Source organism: Protopterus annectens, chromosome 8.part0, assembly GCF_019279795.1.
Source record: "Protopterus annectens isolate FY-2018-M chromosome 8.part0, PAN1.0, whole genome shotgun sequence".
NCBI lineage: Eukaryota > Metazoa > Chordata > Ceratodontiformes > Protopteridae > Protopterus > Protopterus annectens.
In genome coordinates, this window is record NC_056741.1 from 1712698260 (window position 1) to 1712716919 (window position 18660).

At 37.0% G+C, this 18660-nt stretch overlaps 1 protein-coding gene across 1 annotated transcript in view; it reads left to right on the plus strand.

Moving 5' to 3' along the window:
- Nucleotides 1–2993: 2993 nt before the first annotated feature.
- MLYCD (malonyl-CoA decarboxylase) overlaps nucleotides 2994–18660 on the plus strand; it is a 1175690-nt gene continuing 1160023 nt past the window's right edge. Inside the window, exon 1 of the mRNA XM_044081242.1 lies at nucleotides 2994–3835. Within this exon, the coding sequence (XP_043937177.1) occupies nucleotides 3284–3835 (552 nt within the window). The 5' untranslated portion in view covers nucleotides 2994–3283. The remainder of the gene's footprint in view (nucleotides 3836–18660) is intronic.

Consider the following 18660-nt stretch of genomic DNA (forward strand, 5'->3'; position numbering starts at 1 on the left):
ATGAGCTACCCTTAAGAAAGTCAAACTGGGTTGAGTCTAGAGTTTGAAGGTCACCTATATCCTTGTTGATAAGGTCCATGATGATTCTTTCCATAGCCTTGCAGATGAGGCTGGTTAAACATATGGGTCTATAGTTCCCAGGGTCGGTTGATGGCCCCCCTTTGTGCAAGGGGATTACTGTTGCTGTTCTCCACTCTGCTTGAACAAAGTTAGTTCTCAGACCATGGGTAAAGAGAATGCTAAGTGGATCCATTAGGTCCTGTTTTAGATTGCTTAATAAGCAACCTGGGATGTTATCTGGTCCTATTGTGGCCCGTGGTTTTGGCAATGAAGAGCACAAATATGACCTGGTCTCGAGAGACTAACATTCATTTACCTTGCTTTAATACATTTCTTGGTTAAGAAAGACAGACACACAAAGTGAAATAAGATGGCTGTAGTTATGTGTTTACTGCCAGTTTTTCGCTAATTAACTAATATTTACCTCACCAGATTAGTGCAAGGCAAAATTTTCATGAGCATGTTGCAAACTATTATACAGAATAACCACTATAGAGCTAACATCAGTTTCGATAATAGGTCTTTAATCTCTCACATAAATTTGCCAAAACAGTTTCAAACATAATCATTTTGTATCCTTTGCCAGCACAGAATCTTCCAAGGTGTGCTAGGCTGGTAAATTTTCCAGACCTATATTCTGGCTACAAGTACCAATGGAGGACCAGTTGATGAGTCTTTTATCATTGTCCCAATTACCTTTTGCCTTCTTTACCAATCCTGCCTTCCATTACACAAGGAGGGGAAATTTAAATTCCTGTTCCATCAAGCACATCTCCAAACAGTATGTCTAACCTAGCCATAGCCTAAGTCCAGCACATCTCCTGGCCATGTCTAACCTAGCTCTCTCCTGTTGAGCTCACCTTTCAGGTCTGAATTAATGACCCACATCCCCTTAACTGACAGGTTCACTCTGTCCACCTGACACATCTCAATTCTCCTGATTTTGATATTGTTGTCTGCTATGTAAATGCCACCAACTATGTCAAAAGCTTGTTTAACGTATTATTTATCCTGAAGAACATTCTCTATACCCCCCCAAATGGGTATGGCCTTTTCATAACCAAGTCTCTGTACCATCTCTGACCATAATAACTGCATTTGAGGCCATCATTATTTTAAGTTTTTTTTTTTTTTTTTTTTTTTAAGAAAAGGGTATTTTGATACATAAAAGATACATGAGAATACTCTCATTTTCCAGTTATTGTTATCCTGTGATGATAGTGTAGGGTAGCAGTTAAAGTTATTAATAATACTTTTCAGGTCAAATTTTAGAGTTGAGAGAGTGGCCTAATGGTTAAGGTGCTTGCCTTCCAAACACAAGATGCAGCGTTTGAGTCTCACAAGAGATAATTGGCTAGGCTTAAAAATGGCTTGCAAGGGCAGTTAGCTTAGTACTAATTGAACAGTCATTCAACCATTTTTATTTTTCTTATGTGTGGCATAGTTTAGTGTTTTTATTTTAATTTACCATTAGCAGTCTCATCAACACATAGTGAGGTGCATGTGTAGCAGCAGAAGGGTGCAGCCAAACATACTCTTTGTACAGTAGAGTGTCGATTATCCAAACTAATTGGGACCTAGAGTAGTTCGGATAATCAAACATATAATTGAACCAGTTAAAAAACTTCTAAAAATGTCTTTGATTAACATTAAACAAGAAAAATAAAACAAATATAGTTTAAGTACAAAACGGTATAGTATATTATTGTAGTACAAGCTCAAAAAACACTCACAAGCGAATTCGTATAACGTTTACACATTCAGACCATGATTTTTCATACCTGAAAACTTTGGAAAGCTGTGTTTGGGTAACTGGCGTTTTGGATAATTGACTCTCTACTGTACAAAGTACATTTTTCTCTGACTATTAGTTAGAAAACTTTTGGCTTTATTAAACCATGTTATGTCCATAACCATTTAAATGAATGCCTCTAACAACATGTATATAGCTTTCCTTACAGAAAGAATTGCAAATCTAAAAATAGGTCTAATAGTTATTTTTTGAGGAACTGAAAACTTTGCATATTAAGAGCTGGGAGGCAGTAACTTGAGTGATGTGAGTGACCATTTAAATCCCAGGTGATTGTGTGTGTGTGTGTGTGTGGGGAGGGCAGCAATAAGCATTTGCGAGTACAAAATGGAATTTACTGACATCTCTGCTGTCAATCAAACATTCAGAATCCAGAAATTAGTTATTATTTGGAAATGCAGTCTTAACTGGATATTTAGAATATCTGTTTAGCTACTTCTTGCATTGCTGCTGGTTCTGGTAGTTTGCCAGGCAATCGATGCCTAGGGTTGCCACCTTTTCAAATGCCCCAAGTGGGTCATTTTTTGTAGAAAAGCGAAATTTTGCAGACAGAACATACCGACAATACAAAATATAGAACTTCACTTTTTTACCCAAATAAAACTCAGTATTGTAGCATTTGAGTTGTTTATGCTATTTCGTATGATATTTATTTGTTTCAAATGCAAAATAACTGTTTTGTGCTACTATTAAAGAAAACCTAAGAAATAATTTGTGTTCTAAAATTTCAGGACATTTGCCATTTTTTAGTTTTTTTATGTTTTTTGTTTTTTTCCCCGCAGGACACACCTGCCCAGAGAGGGACTGGTGGTAACCTTATACCATATCACTCTTAATTATTCCATGATTATTTTCGGTGCTAAACGTAATGCCTTTTTTATAGCATAATTTTGCAAAAGACAATCAGTTCCTCAACCTATTAGAGCAAAAAACCTGGACAAGGCCATAAATAACGGGACACAACGTTCAAAAATAGGGATACTTTTTAAATATTGCTCTTACAAAGTTGGAAAATTGATAGAATAAAAGGTTTTGCATTAACATGAATTTTTCTGAAGGATATGAAGTCTGAAATTCAAAAGTCTGTCATTATTTTCCGACTTCAACTCTCAAAGATTTACCAACAATTTGCCAGAAAACCACAGTTTTATGAGAAACAGACCAAAAATGTGAGGGGAAAAATATGGGCATTCTTCGAAAAATCTGTACAGTTGACATCACATGTACTCAGCTGACTGCATAACGTCGGGCTCGTGTAGCCCCACGGGTACTGAATTCCTTGTGACTAGTAGGTGCTGAATGGATTCCTTGCTTTCTAGCTGTCATATCAATCAGCGTGTGGTAACCCTTCGCACTGTAACCCGGAAGAAGTGGGAGTTCCACCAGGGCTGTTTACGGTAGTGTTTCTGTGTCATGCTTCGATTTCGGGCACTTTGCACTACTGGGTTCTTAACCCAACAAATGTGCCAAAGGTCGGGTTGGCACAGAAAGTCGGATCTCCTTCGGCCATTTCTGTCGTCTGTCACCCTTTCACAGTTTAAACAACCAGTGGCAGGTTTAGGTATGGATGAGCTGCTCTCTAGTGTCGTACCATCTTTAGGTACATATGAGACCCGAGATAAGAACCCCCCACCACGTGAATCGCAGATCTTGGAGTTCATGCGGTATTACCGGGACCTGGCCTCGCAGGACAAGTCGGTCCTGTTGGAGAAGTTGGCTAGCGGGTACGGTGCAGATCACGAACTGGTAGCTGACGTGGGTACACGTCTGTTGGACAGTCTGCAGAGGGACGCGGCCACTGTGTTACAAATAGAAGACAGGCTGCGGTACTATTTAACTCCTCGTTACAAGGTTCTGCTAAACTACCTCAGTAGGTTGGAAGGTGGGGTGAAGTTTTTGGTGGATCTAAGGGCAGATGCTTTAGACATTCTGGAATCAAAAGTTACAGACAGCCCGCATATTAGGGTAAGAGACTTAAGAGGAAAGTATTTGACATGGGAACTTTTGCATAGATTATTTTTGCCTGTCGTTTTGATCGCTCAGAAGAGGGCATTATGTACCTCTCAACTGTCACTGATTTTGGTTCAAAATTTTACTCTGTTCCTCCAAAAACTGCAGTTTTGGGAGAGATGGGATTAAGCTTAATGACAGTAGAGTTATGCAAATTTTTCAAGTAAAAAAAAGTCTGTGGTTGTAATAAAATGTTCCTGATTTATTTCTAGATTTGTCCATGATGCTGGAGTTAAGAATTTGAAAGTTATGGTGCATTAGGCCAGAGGATGGCACTGGTCTTCAGTGCTGAACATATGTACATTTATTTTTATTGTGGTATGTTTCTTTGATAAGCACAGCTGTCTGGTTCTGAATTCCTTCCCAGTTGTTACAAATGCTGGATACTATTGGAGCTTCTCACCTAGCAGATATAGAATGTCACATGTAGTGGCCTAAACCCAAACATATACTGCAATAATTTATTTATTACTAGGAAAGTCTGACTGTGTAGATACCCATTTTCTGTGGAGGTTCTGGGGAAAAAAGCCCCAAAGTGTTACAAAAACATTTTAACATCAGTAATTTTACAATCTTCAAAAATAATACAAAAAGTCTACAGTTTAAATACACACACACACATACACACACAATGTATATAAAATACCAAATTAGACAATTTGAAAACTTTGGTTAAGAAGAGATGCGGTTTATATGACAATGATTTAACGTGGAGAAATGTTGGCCAGTTTATAGAGCAAGTAAAGAAATTTAGTATAATGCTATCAAGAATTGCACTATGAAGTGAGAGAAAAAAACAGGTTTTATGGTGTGTTTAGAAAGAAAGACATGGGAGAGAAATTGATTGACGTAAGGAAATGAGTGAAGAAAGGAGAGTAAGGAGATGTAATGTATGAGTAGGTACTTCATATTTAGGGATATAGTTTATCCTGAGGCGGAGCAAGAACAGAGCCACATTTTGGCCAGGAAGGCTTACAGAATGGTTTTAAAGGACTGGAGGGCGGGTATTGACCTGATGGGTACAGGTAAGGACTTTCAGTCCTCAGCAACATGGTATAATTACAGACCATGCAGCAGATTTGTCAGAGAAGAGTTTTTGGTCATTGGATTGTAATGACTGGTTGGAAACATAGTTGTGTAGAATGGTATTTCATGCTGGGGATGCAGATAGATGCTGAATAATTTATGGTAAGAAGTGGGTATATGTTAATTGATGGGGTAGTTCTAACACATTTAGGCTTTTTGGTGCTGTACAGTGGTTTATAGCATTGTTCAAGTTTTGATTTTTGAGATGCCTGGAGGTTAGTAAGGATGCGGTGCCATAAAGTAGTGAGAGAAGGAGGTAAGTAGTGGAAAGTTTAGTTGTAGTTGTGTTGGTGAGAAAGTTCTTGGCTGTGTAAAACATTTCTAGTTTTTGGTAATTTTTTTTATGCAGTTTATATATGCATGTCAAATTTAAGATTATCACCCATTATAATCCCTAATGACTTCAGCAATTGTGTTATTTGTTTTTTCATGAGAGAGGGATTTGAGGGGGAAAGTAGAAGTTTTTTTTTTTGGTGGGGTTGAACATAAGTAGTGAGTCACAAAGACATATTTCAGTGACTTTTAAAGCTTCCAGAGGGAAATCTGCCAGGTTGTCAGATATGCATAGGAGTCTGTAGTCATCTGCAAATTGTACTGGGGAGGCCTGATGGGAGGAGGATGTTAGTGAGAATGTTAAAGAGTAGGGGATGAAGGATAGAGCCTTATGGTATGCTGGTGGTGACTGGGAGGTAGCTTTCGAACTTTAGAAGGGTGGGAGGAGATAGACCTGTTCAGGAAATTTGAAGAAGTAGTTTACTGTGATAAACTGTGTCAGAGGTTTTAGATGGGTCTAAAAATGAAGAGACTAGCTTGCCATTTTCTGTAGCTTTGACAGTATCAACGAAGGTTAGAGGTGCAGTGTTAGTAATGTGGGTAGGATGAAAGCTGTGTTGTGTAGGGGACAGGAGTTCTTGCAGGATTTAGTTTAGCAATTGTATTTGAATACATTTTTGACGTATTTTGTAGAGGGGGATGATAAGATTGCTTTAGACCTAAAATTAGTAATGTCTGTTGAATTTCCTGTGTGATTTTTTTTCCAGAGAGGGGGAATGTAGGATTCCTGGCTTTATCTGTTTATAAGGATTGAGATAGGATTGACAATGTTGCTTCTTTTACATCCACTCCTTTTCACCCTCCTTTCTGCCTGTACTGCTTTTACTGTCTGAGATTTTGCAGTCTTAATTTCATCAACAAGGCACTCTATAACTTTAATATACACAGCTCCCTAAACCTGTTACCCGTTTCTTTTGCTTTCCTGCACTCTCTATTTTCTCTCACTTTTTTCACTGACTCTGTCTTGAATACATCAAACAAGACTATAACATCTCTTACCTTGTTCTGTGTTTTTCTGTAAATACTATCCATCAAAAAATGTCTCTGGGGAGACTGTCATCTTTTTCTTTAACAAAAATGCTTGGTTTATACTCTGCATGCTGTTTATTTCTTCATGCCCTGCTACACCACCAAATGGAAAATAATCCACATTACAAGTGACTTAAGACTCATAGGTTCACCCTGCAAATAAGACATGTAACACTATGTATATTGTGATATACTTGTAAATATATAGACACTGCTTAAACAATCATGTCTTCTTCTTCTTCTTTAGGCTTTTCCCGGTTAGGGGTCGCCACAGCGGATCACCTGTCCGCTCATGTACTCTGCAAATTTATCAAGAGCACTGTACATACATGTATACTGTTTGTATGTTGCCATTCTGTGTCATCTCATAGGTGTGTACTAGGCTAATGACCCTGGGGCCTTTACAAGCCTAGCCATAGGATTACCCTGGCAAAGTGCCACCTGACCTTAGTTCCCAGTACCTCTGTCGAGTAGAGCCACTGGAGTTATCCCCGGGGTGAATTTTCTGTTTCCCATCCACTCATCAAGAATTCTCTTGAAGATGGTCAGCGGTAATAAGTAATTTTTGTAAAAAAAAGTATGAGGAACTTTTCTCCTCAGGCCTTCATTGAATAAATAAGTAAATAAATAAAATCAGCATGTATTTTTTGAAACAAGCAATCAGAAGTATAAAAGTCTAATATTTGATGTTAACTCACTGTAGTCTTCAGTGGTGTACCAGAAAAGTAACCATTTTACAAGGGTAAAAGTATAAGGTAAAATCTCATTCTGAAAAGTCAGCCATACAAATGTTTTATAGTAGCACTTCAGGTGATAGATTGGTGATTTTTTTTAACTGTCACGTTTTAAAATGATAGGGTGGCAGGATACATCTGGCAAACCATGATACAGTCATAACATTCTGAGCAGCACTCAGATATGTTGTTGCAGTCCAGTGTTTTTCATTATTGCCAAATTTTCTTCCTGAACATTTTCTAAAATTCAAGTTAAAAAGCAAAAAAAAAAAAACACACATTAAGGTCTTGTGAATAATCAATGCTTAAAAATTAAGAGCAGCTGTGTCTTTCAACAAGAAGTCTTCTTTATACTGATATACACAATTTGCAGTTTTTACATTAGTACTTTAATGTTTTAACATCTAGAAGTCCATAATTGTTTACAAAGTGTCATAAAAAGAAAGAAAGAATGAAAGAAAAAGCTTTTGTGTATTTTGGAAGGCACAGAATTTTAGCAAAAGTTTTTTTTCACCCAGACTTTGGGGTCTATATTATATTGTTGAACTTTTAATAGTTCGAAGCACTAAAGATTGAACATTAGTGATCAAACTGTTAACAGGTTGAATCGCTATAAAAATATTTTTAAAAGAAAAAAAGAAAAATCTAAAGGCTGTAAGCAGGGGGGAAAGCCCCCTGCACCCCCCCCCGCTACTTAAATATACCACCTCCAAGATTGCACTTCAGTGCAATATAGTGCGAACACGGAAGATTTCTGTTTCCTACTCTGTAATGCGGTCTGGGAGTTGGTATATTTAAAGAGCGAGGGTGTGGGGGTGCAAGGGGGCTTGCCCCCCTGCTTAAATAATTTTGTTTTTTCTTTTAAAAATATTTTTATAGCGATTCGACCTTTTAACAGTTCGATCACTAATGTTCAGTCTATTAACAGTTCGACAGTGTAATATAGACCCAGACTTGGTATTTCAGATAACGGCAAGAAAGTCCTTTCTAGCTGCATATTTATAACACATCCAGAGGGAGTCCAGAATTGAACGTCTCTCTAAAGTGTCACAAAACAGAAGATGATTTTGCATACTTGGGAAGGTACAGAATTTTAGCAACAGTTTTGTTCAGCCAGACTTGACATTTTCAAATGATGGCAAGAAAGTCCTTTTCTGGCTGCATACTTGTAGAGATGTTTACAGAATCTGGACAACTTATTTTGCAAGAATCAATGACTGAATTTTTCAGCATCATGTATCCTGATATGCAGTAGTTTGTATTTCAGTTGATATAGAAAATTAGTAATGTATGGCAGTACTGCATATTTTCACAGTTATTAGTAAACAGCAGCATCTCCAACTTACTGCATTTCATGCAGGTCATGATAGTGTATCTGCTTCCCGTCATGAATTTTCATATTGTGCACCTCAGCACTGTAGTGTACTTTATGTGACCATTATTGTAAGTATGAGCTTATAAACAAGTAATAAGCAATGGTTACTGCCTCCAATGTAGTTCATCCAAGATTAACTCTAAGAATTATTTTCTTGTTCAAACATTGCCCTTCCTATTATTAATTAAGTCATTTATCCAGTTCTCAGTAAATGTCATGACTCTGTAAGGAGAAATGGGTATCGGGTGGAGGCATATTAATGAATTAATATAAATAAGAAACGTTATCTCAACTAGAGAGTAAACCAATGCTCCATATGCCTGAGTTGCTGGAAACTCGGGAAAATATAAAAGATCCTACAACTTTTAGTGAAAAGAGTAGGTGGACTGTATTTAGTACAGTAAATCAAAAGTTAATATTCTATCAGTATAAATTGTATACGTCTCAAAATAACATCAGTCAAAGGAAATCGCCCCCCCCCTTAACTAAAATTTTGTATGTTTCGTTCTTTCCATAAGAAATATAAAAATATATAAAGTATTTTGTTAGAATCATATCTGAATGTCCAGTAGACCCATATAATGACCATGCACAATCATTTCATATGCAAGTGGTTGATAATACGACACAATCAAAAGCATTTATTCCAAAATAATTGCACTCATGGATACTCTACAAGGGCATGTAACTAAGTTTCCTGAGAAGATTAATAGGAGCACAATCTCTCAATATAACATTTATATTTCATCCCACCTCAACTGTGAGCTTACCTAACAGTCTCCACTAAAAATCTTCCCAGTCCAGTATGTCTAAATCTTGTCTTTCTAGTCTCTGTACTGTGTATAAGTCTCTCACTGTAATTGTCCTATGCATGTATTATAAAACAGTTTCCCATTATTTCAACATAGAAACTCTTTATCTTGTGTTAGGTGAGGATTGCAGAGATCTTCCAATCTCTTAAGTCTTTTGCAAAGCATCCCGTGTTCTCCTTTAACTGAACATTTCTTTCTTTTCAAAGTGTGTTATATATGGACAATAATATTGAGAAGGTATAAGGTTGGTACACCAAAGGCTTCATATTTCAACCCAGAAAGAATATTATAGAAGGAATGTAAGAAAACTGTCAGGTTAATCAGACCTAACCTGTCCTAAATAACAGGAGCATGTAATATTCCTCAATTGTATTGAGTTCAAATGAGAACCCCATGTGATCAGAAAATGTGAACTCAGGAATTATTTCTCTATTTAAAAAGGAAACAAACTCTACCCAAGTAATTTAATTTGCTAAAAAACTGAGTGTAAGAGATTAACCTTTTTTTGTAGGATAACCAAAATGCTTTCCATGTTTTGAAAATAATTTTGTAATGCCTCTAGTTTTTCTTTTTAGTTGATCATTGCCAAGCATATACCAACATTTTTATTGACATACTGCGGAAAGTTATATTATAAATTGTAACACTTTCCCCATACCCATGAAATTTAGTTTTGTTAATGACCAGTCCTGCTGCCCCCCCAAAAAAAACTGTGTTAAACTATCTAAATCCTGTCTGATCCACAATTACAAGAGCCACCTTGTCATCTGTGTAACAAACTATGGTTAATGCATACGAGGTAAGATTTCTAGTCTAGCTTTTCTCAGATCTAAAGCTGTTGTTAATAAGATACCATTTATCACCAGATCAAATAATAAATGGCTTAATTAATAACCATGTTTCACCCCCACAGATATCTCAATTTGCCCACCTGCCAACCATTTATTAGTGGTCTAACCCAATAAGCTTCATAAACTCTTTTTAAAAATTGCCAAAATGTTGTCACAAAACCTTAAGCTCTCAAAATATCCCAAATACTGTTATGATTAAGTGAATTAAAGGCCTTCTGAGTATCATATTGCCCATAATCATGTCATTATCAATCCACAATGTCACTTCTTGTAGAAGTAGCAACATGTCAGAAATAAAGTGGCCTTTTATATCATAAGCACCTTGCCCTAGCAAGTTCGGCACAACCTTCATACACCTGTGTAATATCAAACTTATATTTCATAATCTACAGTACATAATGCCAGTGATCTCCAATTTTTCAAGTGATGTTTAACTACCTTATTTTTCCATATTAGTTTCACAAAAACTCTGCAGAGCCCTTCTAAATTTAAGTCACAATGAAATCATTCATTTACAACATATAGGAAATGTTTTATATCAGTAAGCAATATACTTAATATAGGAAATATATTCTATGTCTTTCTCTCCAGAAACTGTCTGCACTACCATGCAAATCAGTTTCCATTGGTATAGTGGGACTAATCTAGTTAATAAATAAAAAAAATGCCAATATTGTAATGTATTTGATTCTTACCACTTTGTAGTTCATCAAGGAATTTCAGAGTGATGTTTATGAGGTATTTATTTTAAATCAGTTGCTTTGTAACATGAGTCCTGCAATAATTACTGTATTAAAATAAAATAAATTGGAAGGTTTTGTGAGTAAGTTGAGGTTGTGATAGAGCCACTTTGCCCCCCCATGTAAACATTTTTGTATGGCCAAATGCAGCATCAAGTTGCAGAAAAATATAGAAACTAACATATGCTGAAGTTGTTACAGCTGAAATATAATTAATTGTTTTGTTGGTCATTTGAAATGTGCCTTTTTAAAGAAAGGATGAAACGAAGTATAACTTCTGAACTTACCTCAGTGCATTTATTTTTTTAATATCTAACTGTTGAAAGTAATGGGTATAATATAAATATATACTGATCTTGTTTAAAGATATGATTTTCCACCTGAATCTTCATTTTCACTTTATTTCCCCAAACAATAAAATTAGGTTTACATTTCTTAACAGTTTAGGGGGCAGCAGTTGAAAAGATATGTATTTATAATTTTTGAAATTAGGGGTCTTTGGAATAATGGTTTGTGGCTTTGGAGTCATCATCATCTTTCGGCTTTTCCCTTTAGGGGTCGCCACAGCGATCATCTCTTTCCATTTCTTCCTATCCTCTGCAACTTGCTCTGTCACACCAACCGCCTGCATGTCCTCTCTCACCACGTCCATAAACCTTATCTTAGGCCTTCCTCTTTTCCTCTTACCTGGCAGCTCCATCCTTAGCATCTTTTTCCCAATATACCCATCATCCCTCCTCAGCACATGTCCAAACCAACACAATCTCTTCTCTCTTGCTTTGTCTCCAAACTGTCCAACATGAGCTGACCCTCTAATATACTGATACCTAATCCTATCCATTCTAGTCACACGAGTGCAAATCTTAACATCTTTAACTCTGCCACATCCAGCTCTGACTCCTGCCTTTTTGTCAATGCCACTGTCTCCAACCCATATAACATAACTGGTCTCACTACCCTCTTGTAGACCTTCCCTTTCACTCTTACTGGTACCCGTCTGTCACAAATCACTCCTGACGCTCTTCTCCACCCATTCCACCCTGCCTGTACTCTCTTCTTCACCTCTCTTCCACATTCACCATTGCTCTGAACTGTTAATCCCAAGTACTTAAACTCGTCCACCTTTACCAACTCTACTCCCTGCATCCTCACCATTCCTCTACCCTCCCTCTCATTTACACACATATATTCTGCCTTAGCCCTGCTGACCTTCATTCCTCTGCTCTCTAGAGCATATCTCCACCTCTCCAGAGTCTCCTCAACCTAATTCCTACTCTCACTACAGATCACAATGTCATCTGCAAACATCATAGTCCATGGGGCCTCCTGTCTGATCTCATCTGTCAACCTGTCCATCACCACTGCAAATAAGAAAGGACTCAGCTGATCCTTGATGTAATCCCACCTCCACCTTAAACGGATTTGTCACTCCCACTGCAGTCCTCACCACTGTCACACTACCCTCGTACATATCCTGTACCACTCTTAACATACTTCTCTGCCACTCCCAACTTCCTCATACAATACCACAACTCTTCTCTAGGCACCCTGTCATATGCTTTCTCCAAGGACACAATGCAACTCCTTCTGACCTTCTCTGTAAACAAGCAAACAGTGCATCTGTAGTGCTCTTTCCTGGCATGAAACCATACTGCTGATCACTAATCATCACCTCCCTTCTTAACCTAGCTTCTACTACTCTTTCCCATAACTTCAAGCTGTGACTGATCAGTTTTATCCCTCTGTAGTTACTGCAGCTCCGCACATCACCCTTATTCTTAAAGATAGGCACCAAAACACTTTTTCTCCACTCCTCGGGCATCCTCTGACTTTCCAAAATTTCATTAAACAATCTAGTTAAAAATTCCACTGCCATTTCTACTAAGCACCTCCATGCTTCCATTGGGATGTCATCTGGGCCAACAGCCTTTCCATTCTTCATCCTCTTCATAGCTGTCCTTACTTCCTCCTTGCTAATCTGTTTCTCTTCCTGATTCACTATCCCCACATCATCCAACCTTCTCTCTCTCTCATTCTCTTCATTCATCAGCCTCTCAAAATACTCTTTCCATCTACTCAACACACTCTCCTCTCTTGTGAGTACCTTTCCCTCACTATCCTTTATCACCCTTACTTGCTGCACATCTTTCCCAGCTCTGTCCCTCTGTCTAGCCAATCGGTACAGGTCCTTTTCTCCCTCTTTAGTGTCCAATCTCTCATACAACTCTCCATACGCCTTATCCTTAGCTTTCGCCACCTCTCTCTTTGCCATGCGCCTCATCTCCTTATACTCATGTCTACTTTCTTCATCTCTTTGACAATCCCACTTCTTCGCCAGCCTCTTCCTCTGTATACTCTCCTGTACTTCCTCATTCCACCACCCGGTCTCCTTGTCCTCCTTCCTCTGTCCAGATGTCACACCAAGCACCTTTCTAGCAGTCTCCCTTATCCTTTGTCAATCCATGCAAATATTGTTATTTTCAGAATCATTTAATTGTCACCAAACTCAAGTTCTTATAGAGAATGACAATATTAATACAAGGGCTAATACAGAGCAGTTAGGTAATGCATTTCATGCGTAATACATGAACATTTACTGCTTTCCCAAAGATATAGAGAGGCATGCAAACTGAGTGTAGAACAATCCTGGAACAGTCTGAGACAAAAGAACAAGGACGGCAAGGCAAATCTGTTGTAGTCGTCCACTTAATAAACTAGAAGATTTTGCTGGCATACATTTTTCTCAAGAATGTTAAGATTTAATCTGTAATGACTTTTATTATTTTGTAAATGTAATTGCTAATGAAATACCAAAAGGAAAGTCACTCATTTTTTATGGGGCTGATAAAACGCTGAAGCAAGCCTGAAAAATCTCTGAGAGTCAGTCACAGTTAAGAGGTATTTGAATAAATGTAAGCTAACCTTCCCATCAAAATACATTCAGGGTTCTTACCCCTTCATCTTTCCACAAGTGTTTATTAGAGGGATGTAAAAAGATAAAGGTGTTCATAGAGAGATGTCTTTGCCTTTCTCTGTTGAGTAGAACACCCCAGTTTCAAATGCATTATTCCATCCCAGTCTTTAAGGTGTTAAGCTTTGACTACTGCTCCAGTCTAAAATGTATTTCTGTACTTGCTAATGTAAACCTTACTGTCTTATCCTTTACCACACCACAGTGGCATCCTTATTGTTGAACTAACAGCTCCCATCAAGGCCTTGCTTGTTGCAGGACCACAACTCTGGAATAAGCTGTAAAACAGATTAAAGATAGCAGCACTCATATAGACTTTTATCCCTGAATATTTCAACACCGTTGCCCCTGCTTTTCCATGTAGGCTACCCTGTATTGAGCTCTTCTTACCACTACTTCTATATTCTATTAACTCCCTCAGGAGGCTTGCTGTCTTATGTACAAATTGTTTTGTTTTAAGCTGATTATACTTTAGCTTAATACTTTTCCCTTCATGTTATATTACCTTACATGGGTGTTGGTCTTTGGATTTTGTTTAGTGAATGAATTCTGACATGGAGTTTTAATGTACTTCATGAAGTTGTTTTACCTTCTGTAATATAAATGCTATTGCATATTATACTGTTTTATTTATGTGAGTGCATTACTCTTCTGACAGTAGTGTTCACTTTGTTTCTTATTTATTTGGTTGCATGGCAATTTGTAAGATTTTTGTGGGGTGTTATTATTTAATTTGTTCTGTGGCCTGGTTCATAGCTGAAAATGTAATGATAGATTATTCTGCTCACCTTGTTAACAGCTTTTCAAAGTAAAAAAAAAAAGTGTTGTGGAGGGAATTGGTAAACTTCAAGGATGTGTCATTACTTGGAGAAGAAATTGCATATAAACATGGGGATACATAATGTGAAACTCAAAAGAGGATTTTTTAAATGTGCTGCAGTTGCCTAGAACAGTATGCCAGTGAAGGTGGTAGAGTTTGCAGCATTGAAAGGACTATAGATGGCAGTGCACACTATTGAGAATGCAAATTATGAGATAAATATATTGTAAAACAGTGTACCTCTCTCTTGTAGGGTAAAGGGCAGATGGGGGCAGCATTAGTAGCTTTGTTTGCCATTACTTTCCAGGTTTCTGTACTTTTACAGTAAGTTTACAAATACAGACCTAATTAGGTAGTGAGTCCTAGATTTAATGATGGTATTGCATAGTAATATCACTTCGCCTGCATTGTTTATTTATTTATTTTTATTTTACATTTGTTGACCGGGATAGTCCGACTGGATATATGTCCATTTTCAGCGGAGGCCTGGGGAGAAAAGCTCCAACAATGAAACAAATTGCATAGAGTACAAATAAGACAAGTACAGTTCATTTAGGCATATGACAAGACATTTTTATAATCAGTACATATATAGAGTACTATTACAGTAATATAGTAGAAATAATTGGAGGAAGTAATTAAAAATGTATACAGTTTCTAAGCTAAAGGCTAATCAAATATAATTTTTTTTTTTTAGGCATCAGTTGCTATGAGGTTTATAGAACCTTGGTGTGTGTGCAAGTTCAACAGCTAATCTTGGTGAATATCTGAGCATCTGATGTTCAGTGTTGTAGCTAGAAAGTCACAAAAGAATAGTGAGGGGAGAAAGAGTCAGTCTGGCTTTGCACATGGATATAGCCAATGTGCTTTGAGGAAGATTCTTAGTTGCTTCTTGAAGAGTGGGGTTGAGGCAAGGGCTGTTAGTTCGGTAGGAAGTGCATTCCAGGAGTTACCAGCAGAGTTTGAGAACAAGCTGTCTCCAGATTTATTGTTGGACTTAAAGATAGCTACTAGTAGCTTATTAGCTGATCAAAGGGATGTCAGATTTTTATAAGGGCTGATGATGTAGGAGAGAATAGGAGTGTCCATGGGATGATACAAGATCTTGTGAATATGGAAACATAGGCCACAGAAAAAGTTACAACTAGACAAGAATCCTTTTATAGTAGCAGAAAGGTATACCATTTGTTATTCAATCAGAACAGGAGGTGAAATTTCCTATTTACAAGGAATGCTGTCACATGCTGTGTTGCTTTATAAGAGAAAGCATGTTTGTGTATGTGTCTGCTTTAAAGCAGCCATAACCTGCCAGGGGTACTGCATCATTTTTAGAACCACCAACACATTCAACCAGAATTGATATTTAGTTAGAGTATCCTTGTAACACCAACCAATTAAAAAAAACAACAAATTGGCAGTTGCCCCAAGACACCAACTAAAATTAAAGTTTAGTGCTTTCGTCCCCCTTTTTATTTGAGGGACTTCCTCAGAACTAAATGTTACACTGTTCCTAAAAATAAATACCATCTCCACATGTCATTTGATCACATGATTGCCAATAAGCTAACAATTAGTAAGTAAATAATGCTAACTACGAACATACTGTATTTAAAAAATAAACTGCAGTGATAAAATACAATACAAAATATTTTAACACGAAAATTGATATAGGATTCAGTTAAAAAAAAACAAACAGTTAAGTTCATTTTGACCTGGCGGGTTGCCCGCTGATGGCTTTAGCTGCCACTTTACTTCTTTACATTCCAAAACAATATTTAAATCAGTTCCTTGCCAGACATTCTGAATTTGATCTAATACAAAAAAAAAACAATATTCCCTAAATGAAGAAAAAAATCTGCTTGTTTAGCCAAGGCATTTTATGATCCTGATTTCAGATCAGAAGTTGATACTCATATACTCTGTGACAGCATCCTGTTGGTTTTACCAGCCACACCTTCTGATTGACATGTAAATCTGTTTCTATCTGTGATGGTTCTGTTGAAGTGATGTAAAAAAACACTTTGTCTGTTAGCCATCCGTTTACATTGTTTGCAACTTTGACAGGAAAACATTCTAACTGTCCCACCTGCAAGTTCTCCAAGTATAGACCCCCTTTCTAAAATACTTTGTGTGTTATATCCAAAAACACAAATAGACCCAGAAATGGCATGATTCTCCAGTATAAAAAGATAAAAGGTTTATTAACAGATCATACTTGCTTTCGAAGCTCCTGCTGCATTATCAGATGACAATAACGTCCTACAAAAACCAGTCCTTAAACACCAATTAATCACATGACAAGCATTTTTAAAGCACCAAAGTCACTTAATTCCATCATAACTTCCTGGGCTTATATTATACATATAAACAATTAGGTTACAAACTGTATGCTTATTGCAAAATACAGAGCTACATTTAACTAATATGTACCTACTGAATATATCTTGTTAAAGGTCTAGACTTCAGCTTAGGTGTAATGGGTATAAATTTGTTCAGTCCATGTCTATGGTCCTCTCTCAATTTAATTATCCACTCTGCTTCTGTTTGTTCAGTTCTATTCCTGATGTCACCTCCCCTCATAGTCTCAAGTACTCTTCCTATCACCAAGAACTTAAATACATGTTCGTTGTCTGTGGCTAATACATGTTTCGACAGGGCACTGACTTTTTGGTTCTTTTGTGGATGTGATAGATATGTTCTTTTAATTCTTTCCCTCAGTGACCTGTTTTCCCTACGTAGAATTTTGAGCACATGAGATAGTGAGCTAAATAAACATGTTCTGTACTACAGGTGGCAAAGGTTAGAAAATAATAGATCTTATTCTGATCCGGGTGCTCAAATTGTGCATTACTGTCTATAAATTGACATGCTGGACATTTACCACAAGGTATCGCCGCTTTAACTTTATATTCAGTGGGTTTACTTATTGGATGGCATAATTGTCTTTTCAATTATCTCATATTCTTAAATAAGAATTTCGGTCTAATGTCTACTAATTTACTGATGTCCTTATCTGTAGTAAGGACTCCCCAATAATTGATGATTCCCATATAAGATGAAACATCAGTAGAGTAATATAAAGGGACTCTTAATTTGTAGCCTGGATCATTCCGCTTGCTCTTACATTTACTTTCATGACCTACACTTCTAGAAAAATATGGCTTAGCTGTAGTGGATCTCAAAGGCTGAGCATCATTGATATTTCTCAAAATATTTTGAGACTCATAACCTCTCTCACCTAATTCTTTATTTACTGTTTCAAGTTGACTGTTAAGGTCATTTTCTCGAACATTCAACCTGGAGGCCCTGAGAATTTGATTCCTAAATGCATTATTAAAAATGTGTCTGGGTTGCATACTGTCTCTGGATAGTGGATAGGTGGCATGACAAGATTTCCTAAAAAAATTGGTAAACAGACTACCCTCCCCATCTACTACTATACTGACATCTAAAAAATTAACTTTGCTGAGGGACACAGTTGAGGTGAAGTGTAAAAATGTGGTAGTACTATTACTGTAGGTCTCAAATTCATAAAATTTCCATCCCGTAGTAGGAACAAATCATCCACGAACAGTCTGTAAAACAAGATGTGTTAACTATAAGGCCCTTGTAATATGTGATTATTTTCCCATATTGCCATAGCGAAATTGGCGTAACTATTGCCGCATGAAGTGCCCATGGCCACTCCTTTCCGCTGCCAATAGATGGAATTACCAAAAAGGAACACATTGTTTTCCAACACATATTTCAGTAAAGTGCTAATAAGCATATTACTGTTCACATTCACTTGGGTGTACAATTCTAAAAAATGTAAAACACTTTCTATACCCAAATCATTGATGGTATCACTGTGAACAACGATGTAACATCTAACGTAACCAACATCAGATTTTTAACAGGTGCAGTGTATAATTCTAAGAAACCATACAAATCATTAAAAAAAGTTGTGTATCACTCAAAGTATGGTGTATTCCATTTAAAATAGGTCTCAAAAGCTTCTCTAAAAAAAATTGATAACTCTTCTCTGAT